General features: G+C 43.1%; 2 protein-coding genes across 3 annotated transcripts; one reads left to right on the top strand and one right to left on the bottom strand.

The window, feature by feature from the left end:
• The first annotated feature begins 1570 nt into the window (after positions 1 to 1570).
• On the top strand, positions 1571 to 8473 carry fam136a (family with sequence similarity 136 member A). 2 transcript variants are annotated; one of them, XR_008811099.1, is made up of 4 exons: positions 1571 to 1826; positions 1964 to 2104; positions 2257 to 2504; positions 8428 to 8473. XR_008811099.1 is itself a non-coding variant. In XM_056290748.1 (3 exons), the coding sequence occupies exons 1-3, from the start codon at positions 1740 to 1742 to the stop codon at positions 2443 to 2445; spliced, it is 417 nt and encodes a 138-aa protein (XP_056146723.1). In that variant the 5' UTR covers positions 1571 to 1739; the 3' UTR covers positions 2446 to 2904. The 2 variants fall into 2 exon arrangements, 1 of the variants encoding a protein (XP_056146723.1); XM_056290748.1 differs by lacking the exon at positions 8428 to 8473 and having other exon boundaries at positions 2257 to 2904.
• LOC130121827 (chemerin-like receptor 1) lies at positions 5597 to 8204 on the bottom strand. The gene is made up of 2 exons (XM_056290747.1): positions 8139 to 8204; positions 5597 to 8011 (listed from the first exon to the last, which is right to left on the bottom strand). The coding sequence occupies exon 2, from the start codon at positions 7989 to 7991 to the stop codon at positions 6942 to 6944; it is 1050 nt and encodes a 349-aa protein (XP_056146722.1). The 5' UTR covers positions 7992 to 8011; positions 8139 to 8204; the 3' UTR covers positions 5597 to 6941.
• Positions 8474 to 9643: the final 1170 nt, after the last annotated feature.

Here is a 9643-nt window from a genome sequence, read left to right as displayed (position 1 = left end):
TCTATCTATCTATCTATCTATCTATCTATCTATCTATCTATCTATCTATCTATCTATCTATCTATCTATCTATCTATCTATCTATCTATCTATCTACCTATCTATCTATCTACACGCACACACACACACATATATGTATATGTGTGTGGCTACACATATCTATGTGTGTGTATGTGTGTGTGTGTGTGTGTACAATACACACGCACACACACACACGCCATAATATATGACAAAATAATGGACATAATGGAAACACCACATGGGTGAGGACTTTAAATTTGAAGTAACTAAATCTTAATTTAAAAGGGAGCTACACGGAGTCATGACACTGAATTCCAATCGTCAGAGTAAGTATATTTCCACCTTCACCTCTCAAAGAGCTAGAAGTCTTCCCTCTTAAAGAATGGCCCATTATCCCACAACACACAGTTCAAGCTTTGTATGAAAGCATTTCAGTGATTGAGGTCAAGTGTGATTGTGGCTCTGATAGGTGTTTCCTTATTATTCTGTATTTTATTTACACAAACGAAACAAGATTCATATATGTGAAACTTTTACACACCAAGATGACACTATATCTCCTTATTTAAGGATGCTGTTCAGAAAGGATACAAATCTTTTGACCAATTTTAAATTTCAGAGTACTTGTCAAGAAATAACTTACTGTTTGTTCACTGATTCTCTCTGGCCTGTTCCTGTTTTCCCCCCATAATATGTCTATATTTTGACTTTGTAGTCAAGTCAAATTTATTTGTATAGCCCAAATTCACAAGATAGTCCCGAATGTCTTTAAAATCAGTACACTACACCACAGTATATGACATACGACACCCTGTCAGTAGTTAGTTTTACTATTTGAGGTATATTTGAGGTATATCTGATTCCTAATTTTAATGTATTTGTCACAAAAACATGCAATTATTCAAAATTAATACATTATATATTGAATTTATAATGATCATGGGGGGGTTCTCTTTTTTTCTAATCGCCAAAGATTTTTTTTAGTTGTAGTTGCATAATGTACGATTTTGTATTATCAAAACTTAATATGTAGTTTACGTTGAAGCACAAGAACATGGGCTAACAAAACAAATTATAACTATTTTTTCGCTCATGTTACCACCGGAAATGACCAGTAATCACCAGTCTTGTCAGTCATTTTATATTCATAGATGGTCAAGTAAAAGACCACATATTGTTCAATTCAAGATGAAAGTTAAGTATTATTTCGAATCTTTGCGAAATGTTAAAAACAAAAAAAGCCATTAAGACTTTGAAACTATATGATGCCGTGAATATATGTATTTAATTCTTTTTTGTGTATATATATTTTTTTTTCACTTCCCCCTGCTGTATTTGTAAATTTTTATTGACTTTTTAATTATTTATTTTACGTATATTATGTTCTCTTTGTAACGTTCTCTTTGTAATGTTCTACTGAATTTGATTTAGATAAAGTTTCGTAAAAAAAAAAAAAGATCAGTCCGGTCAGTCAGTCAGTCGTCGTCATGTAGAAACGGAACCGGAATTTTTTTTCATTCAATTGCGGAAAATATGCGGAAGTGTCGTAACAGTCCACTATGAAACATGCTTGCTCGGGGGTGACCTTACTTCTATCTTAATCATAGTGCCACAGAGAAGTTTTGGAGAGCGCTGGGTTTTGCCAGCCTGCACCGCTGACCCAGTTAAAAGTGGAAATTAATTTGTAATTTGTTTGCGGGGCGCGAGAGAACGTCGAGATGACTGATTCGAATCAGGAACGCGTGCAGACCGTAGTGGAGGAGATGGTCCAGACCTTAGAAAAAGACCACATTCGGAAAATGCAAGTAAGTTTTTTGCGGGAATGGTGCAGTGTTGGACATATGAAACAGTTGTTTTCCCTTACCTTTCTCATGCCATGTGCATTCCACGCTGGCCGTGTATGTAATATTAAAAATAAAAAAAACGTAATGTGATTTTATAGGGTCGCATGTTCAGGTGCAGCGCGGACTGTTGTGATAGCGGGACACACTCGATGTCACATGTGCATCAATGCATCGAGCGCTGCCAGACCCCCATGGCCAAGGCTCAGGAGCTGGTGACCTTCGAACTGGAGAAATTCCAGGTACAGCAACACGTACCACCTGATGCTGTCACTTTGTGTAACTGGTCAATTGTACTGCAGTCGACTGTTTTCCATAGTCTTTTTAGCGTATTCACTCTACTATGTCCTTGTGCTCGCGGTCTTCTGGATAATAGATGTTTCTTTGGTTGTAGCAACGTCTGATCAGGTGCACATTGCACTGTAATGACAAGGCCAAGGACCTGGCGGACTCCGGAGCCAACGAGCCAGCGGTGCGAGCCAGTATGGACCAGTGTGTCGCCAGATGTGTGGATGACCACATTAACTTGATCCCCAGTTTGACCCGCCGCCTCAAAGAAAACCTGGACTCTATACCACAGTGAAGAAATGGGCAAGGCTCATTTCTAGATGGCTCAGGCTTGTTCTGCATCACAGCAATCAGGTTCAGTCAACTCATTCAGTTTGAACTGTAACAGCCGTGTGTAAAGGCAGGCGCACCATCGGTTACAGGGGGGAAAGCGTAATATTACTTAAAAGGGAAATGTGGACGTATAGGTTAGATGATTTGAATTGAGCAGAGATTATTACTGTGACCATCGTTTCCGTTAAGATCCCCCAAACTGAATGGCCTGCTTCCTGTGACTGTGAGATTCATCCTTCATCTCGACAGTTTTTGCAATGTTGTTGTAAACGTTAATGTTGCCCATAAGTTTTTTTTTCTTTTTTGAATGTGAATAAAGTTGATGTGTGGTTGTGTACTGCATTACCACCAAACAAGTTTCTGCTCCAAGTTGGAGTGTCTAGGCAAAGTTACACTCAGAAATAAAGCCTTTGCTTCAACATCAGAATCAGAAATTCTTTTATTGCCATGTGCATTACATGCACTAAGTATTTTACTTGCCGTTGCTGGTACAATGAAGAATGCAAGGAAGGAATATAGTCTTCTATAAAGTATGTGATATATACATGTGATACATACATATTTAAATACATGCCACTAAAACCCACAGATCCTAGCAGCCTAGAAAATCTCACAACTTGCCTCTCCGATATCCAATCCTGGATGTCCAAAAATGTTGTTAAATTTAATGATGATAAATCTGAGGTCGAGCGGCACGGTGGCACAGTGGTAAGCGCGGTCACCTCACAGTAAGAAGGTCCTGGGTTTGAGCCCTGGGGTAGTCCAACCTTGGTGGGTCGTCCCGGGTTGTCCTCTGTGTGGAGGTTGTATGTTGTCTGTGTGGGTTTCCTCCGGGGGCTCCGGTTTCCTCCCACAGTCCAAAGACATGTAGCTCAGATGAATTGGCCATACTAAATTGTCCCTAGGAGTGTGTGTGTGTGTGTGTGTGTGTGTGTGTGTGTGTGTGTGTGTGTGTGTGTGGGCCCTGTGATGGCCTGGTGGCCTGTCCAGGGTGTCTCCCCACCTGCCACCCAATCCCCACGACTCTGAGAGCAGGATAAGCAGTTAAGATAATGGATGGATGGAAGTCTGAGGTCATTCTGTTTGGTCCCCAAAATTCCATCAACCCCTTTTGGTGCTTGTAATTTGTGATACTGAGCTATGCAAATAAAATTGACTTGACTTGACTTAATTTTGGTGGTCTGTCAAATAGTCTCAAACAGGCTGCTAGCATGTTTTTAACCTGTACATATCAGTCAAGGGCAGTGCAGTGGTTAGCACGGTCGCCACATAGCAAGAAGGTCCTGGGGTTCGAGCCCCGGGGTAGTCCAACCTTGGGGGGGGGGGGGTCATCCCAGGTCGTCCTCTGTGGCGAGTTTGCATGTTCTCCCCATGTCTACGTGGGTTTTCCCCCAGTTTCCTCCCACAGTCCAAAGACATGTAGGTCCGGTGAATTGGCCGTACTAAATGGTCCCTAGGTGTAAATGTTTCGGCCCTGTGATGGCCTGGCAGCCTGTCCAGGGTGTCTCCCCGCCTGCTGTCCAATGACTGTTGGGATAGGCTCCAGCATCCACGCGACCCTGAGAGCAGGATAAGCGGTTCGGATAATGAATCGCGCAACATTTCTTTTTTTTAATTGTGGCCGCTTCTTTCACTTCCGTTTTCTTTCTTTTGGCAGCCCCGCTGGGCTTTTGGTTAAGGCTGTCCATTTTCAGCTGCTTGACAGCTTTTCAATACAACCTGGAGTTGAAGATGCTAATATCTTCATTGGGAGAGACAAAGAAGGACAGGATTAGGTACGAGTATATTAGAGGGACAGATCAGGTTGGACGGTTTGGAGACAAAGCAAGAGAGGCAAGATTGAGATGGCTTGGACATGTGTGGAGGAGAGATGCTGGGTATATTGGGAGAAGGATGCTGAATATGGAGCTGCCAGGGAAGAGGAGAAGAGGAAGGCCAAAGAGGAGGTTTATGGATGTGGTGAGGGAGGACATGCAGGTGGCTGGTGTGACAGAGGAAGATGCAGAACACAGGAAGAGATGGAAACGGATGATCCGTTATGGCGCCCCCTAACGGGAGCAGCCGAAAGTAGTGGTAGTAGTAGTAGTAGTAGTAGTAGTAGCAGTAGTAGTAGTAGTAGTAGTGGTAGTAGTGGTGGTAGTGGTGGTGGTAGTAGTAGTAGTAGTAGTAGTAGTAGTAGTAGTGCATTATTACTGATATGTTGTTAAAGGGCTCTGTAAATTTGTAACTCTATTAAAAAACCTCTGATAACCTTGTAATTTAGCTATATATTACAGTTTTAAACAAGGAATTACATGGCCCACACTTGAGTTAGAGGTCACGGTCCTGGATTTTTTTTTTTTTTTTACAATTATTATCAGTGAATTATTAAATTTGTAACTCGTGCTTTTCGGGTTTCATTTCAAAAAGTGTTTGTTGTAATTCTTTTTGTCGAAATCCTCCATTTTCTTTTCGTGAAGGCAAATGGTGTAACAAAATACTGCAGAAAATAAGATATTCCAGTAAATTTGATGTCTGTTGATGCTAATATAGCCAACATTATTTTACAACTTTTGGATGCTTCTCCTTTTGTACCTTCACGGCTCACATTTGAAATCACTTTGGTGTCACTATAGAATGGGTTTAATTTCCTCTTAAATATATCCTATGTCATATGAGTGTTGGCCAAATAATTGATGGAAATGACTCAACAAGAGACACAAGTCATCATGTTTGCCCTGCACTATGATTTGTGTCTTATCTTCTTACAAAAGCATTTCACCACCACATGGCAGCTGACTAAATGATTTGTACATGCTGTGCAAAATTGGGGAAATGAGAAAAGTAGTAAACTATTTCTTTTACGTAGGAGCTGTTGGTTCGTCGCCACATGACGCCAAACTTTACTTACTTTCACTTCCAGAGAAGCTGCCAGGAAGGATAAGGAACTGGTTAAATGAATCATAAAACCTTGCATTTTTGCATTAGTTTACTATATAGCTAAGAACCAAGGACACTTTTCCTTTAGTCATCAGTACACTTTGTTGTCCTTGCTTTTAGCATTTATTGGCCTTTAAAATGCATTTAAATCATAGTATACACCCATTTTGTTTTTTCCCCCATTTCCTCTACTGACTGCTGCTAATTCCTCTGTTCAGACATGACATGGACAAGCTATTGGCTCCATCTCCAGCCAGATAAGGGCTCCTCAGCAAGTCACTCAGGGATTCCAGACCAAAAACAACCTCGGCAGCCAGGGTGGCAGTCAAAGTGCTCTACCCACGTTGTGTAGGATACAACTAATAATCTCATTAGGAAAAGGCACCATGGCCTGTTAAGAACCATATGTTCTAGATGCACACCAGCTCCACCACAAATCACAGTGACAACATCCAACAGCCTTAATAATGCCTTTCTATACAATCAGCCGTAGCTCTTTAATAATAATAATCTTTATTTCGGACACACAGCTGGTCCATAGAATATGAGCAACAATACAATAAAATAAAACAATACAATTAAAAAAACAACAACATTTAGGCCTACATGACACCCCTACACTTCACGAGCACAAATAATGTCACATTTTAACTTTAAAATGTGACATTGTTTAGTTTTGAAAGACCTATTATAATATTTAGTTGACAGGTCAAACCAGTAAGATGACATTTTATATTAAACTGAGTTATTTTGTTACTTTGTTCAGGTATCAAACAAATACAAACAGTGCAAGATGCTTTTTGAGGTATGAAAATAAGGTTTTATGGTACCAAGTGAAGCTTAACCATGAAATGTTTTCAAACAAGCACATCTTATGATTTGAACTTATTGAAAGGGATATTTCAGTACAGAATGAGGAACTGATTTTTGATGACATATCAAAAATGTCTCAAGCATATATCTTATTGCATTTCATAAAACTGATTAAGAAGAGGGTGGCGTCTGGGTAGCGTAGCGTCTATTCCGTTGCCTGCCAACACGGGGATCGCCGGTTCGAATCCCCGTGTGACCTCCGGCTTGGTCGGGCGTCCCTACAGACACAACTGGCCGTGTCTGCGGGTGGGAAGCTGGTTGTGGGTATGTGCCCTGGTCGCTGCACTAGTGCCGCCTCTGGTCGGTCGGGGTGGCCGTTTGGGGGGGAGGTGGAATTTGGGGGAAATAGTGTGATCCTCCCGCGCGCTACGTCCCCCTGGTGAAACTCCTCACTGTCAGGTGAAAAGAAGCGGCTGGCAACTCCACATGTACCGGATGAGGAATGTGGTAGTCTGCAGCCCTCCCCGGTTTGGCAGAGGGGGTGAAGCAACGACCGGGACGGCTCGGAAGAGTGGGGTAATTGGAGAGAAAAAGGGGGAACCCCCCCCCCAAAAAATTGAAGAAGACAATTGTTGGGTAACCACTATAATGATACATTAATATTGGAAATATAAATACATAGTGCGTCTATAACAGTGAAATGCAAGTGGGCAGCCATAACAAAGTTTATAACGGCATATCTCTGATATCATTGACGTTAGTCCTTGTAGGGTTATAGCCGCCTGTGCGACCATCGTCAGCCATCGCATTCTCTATCCTGGACATGAAGGAATGCTTCAGGGTTCGTTGAAAGTCATTACCGATGAACACATAAAGAAAAGGGTTGATGAAACTGTTTGCCGCTGCCAGAGTGACCCCCACATGTAGGCCAGACTTGATTATATTCAGATTGTGGTTACCTAAATCAAACTCAAGTAGAATGAAGGTGTGGTAGGGAACCCAACAAATAAAAAAGGACAATATTAGTGCAGTCATGACTTTGTAAGGCTTTGTGGACTTGATGGTTAAACTTCTCAGCCTCAGACAGAGGACCGAACAGCAAAACACAATGATTAGAAAAGGAATCACAAACCCACAGATGAATCGAGTCAGTGCCACCACTTTGTGTCTGGATACTGTCATATAATCATTGTGGCACTGTGTGACAGACCCGTGCACTGTGGTCGTTCTGTAAATAAGTGCAGGCAAGGTCAGGGTGGCGGAGAGGGCCCACATTAGGAGCACCGCTAAAGTTGCCTTCCACACCGTCCTATGGTTCTGTGACCATACAGGGAACGTAATCATGACACAGCGATCCACGCTAATCAGAACCAACAGAAAAACACTGCTGAACATGTTAAGAAACAGAGCAGAGGAGGTCAGCTTACATAGCAGCCGTCCAAACGGCCAGTTAGTGGTGACCAAATAGACAATTTCCAAAGGCAGAAAGGCACAGAACAGAAAATCTGAAATGGCGAGACTAAGGTACCAGGTGGTGTTGACGCTTTTTTTCATTTTCCAGCCACAGATCCAAATGACCACAGCGTTTCCTCCAAGGCCCATCACAGATATGGTAACACTGATTGCCACCAGAGTGTTGGTCAAAAAGGACTTTGTGTCGGTGAAAGTCCCATGACCGACTGAGGAGATGTTGTAATCCGTTCCATTGTCTGGAGTATAATCATAGTCAGGGTAGTTAACCGGGTAGTTTTCCAATCCCTCCACTTGAAGGTTCATCTTAAGGTATTAAACACCAGCTGTTGTAAAAACATGAGAACGGATGAAAAAAATATAGAAGATTAAATCTTGTCACAGTGTCAATAAGTAAAGTGCCTTGAATTTTAAATGTGTATTGGATGTGATAATTTGCCATAGAGGACTCACCTTGTGCAAGCGTGTAAAATACAGCTATAACTTAATCTCTCTCAGAATCCTCTTATACTGAATGGCAGCTTCTCACTTCTGCTTCCTGGGCAGTGACTAAAAAGGTTCCCCCTGTTACGAAATGCCTGACAATCAGGAAAAGCGATCTCTGACCCTGAGGGCCGGATAAGCGGTTTGGATAATGGATGGATGGATGGATGGATGATATGTCGTAGAATTTCATACAAGTACAACCTGAGAAACTGAATTGTTACAAAAATGATATAAAAACCATCCAAATGTCATGCAGATCTTCAACAGATCCCTGGAGCTGTGTGAAGACCCCTCCTGCTTCCAACGCTCCACCATCATCCCAGTCCCAAAGAAACCCTCCATCACAGGACTGAATGACTACAAACCTGTCGCTCTGACGTCTGTGATCATCAAGACTTTTGAATGATTGGTGTTGGCCCACCTGGAGAACGTCACAGGACACCTGCTGGACCCCCTGCAGTTTGCCTACTCGGCAAACAGGTCAGTGGATGATGCAGTCAACATGCGACTGCACTACATCCTGCAACACCTGACTGCCCAGCGAGATACACAAGGATCCTGTTTGTGGACTTCAGCTCGGCATTCATCACCATCCTTCCAGAAATCCTCTCCTCCACACTATCCCAGCTCGCTGTATGCCCCGCCAGATGTTAGTGGATCACCAGCTTCCTGACAGGCAGGAAACAGCAGGTGAGGCTGGGGTAGGTCACTTCTGATATAAATACAGCCAGCACTGGTACCCCCGCCCCCAGGAATGTGGGGGGATATTAGGGGGGATATATCATCTCCCCCACCCCCACCCCCGTGATTTCCGCCTATGGGCGGGAGGTTTAGTGGCTGGTGCTCTGGTGTAGTCAGAACAACTTGGAGCTGAACACGTTCAAGACTTTGGAGATAACAGTGGACTTTAGGAGACACCCCTCAGCACTGCTCCCCCTCACACCTAACAGCCTTGTGTCATGGACACCTTCAAGTTTCTGGGAACTGACATTTCCAAAGACCTGAAGTGGGAGACCAACATCAACGCCATTCTAAAAAAAGACCCAGCAGAGGATGTTCTTTCTACGGCAGTTGGGGGAAATTTGGTCTGTCACAGACAGGGTCTGTTGAGCCAGTTCAACACCACAGTCACTGAACCTGTCCTGTGCACGTCCATCACGGTCTGGTTCGGAGCAGCAACAAATCAGGATAGGGACACACTGCAGCGAACAGTAATGTCAGCAGAAAAAAAAAAAAAAACTCATTGGCTCTCCCCTGCCCACCCTGCAGCAATTGTACACCACTAGAACCAGAAATGGGCGAGCAGAATCAGCACAGACCCCCCCCCCCCCAACACAGGACACAGTCTGTTTGAACTCCTACCCTCTGACAAGTGCTACAGAACAATGGACACCAAAACCACCAGACACAGGAGAAGTTCTTTCCCACAGGTCATCTCGCTCATGAACACTTGACAGTATAGTGCAGGAGTA

The sequence above is a fragment of the Lampris incognitus genome, chromosome 12 (genome assembly GCF_029633865.1).
Source record: "Lampris incognitus isolate fLamInc1 chromosome 12, fLamInc1.hap2, whole genome shotgun sequence".
Classification (NCBI taxonomy): domain Eukaryota; kingdom Metazoa; phylum Chordata; class Actinopteri; order Lampriformes; family Lampridae; genus Lampris; species Lampris incognitus.
Note: the sequence above shows the minus strand (reverse complement) of the source record. Positions and strands in the feature narration are given on the sequence as shown.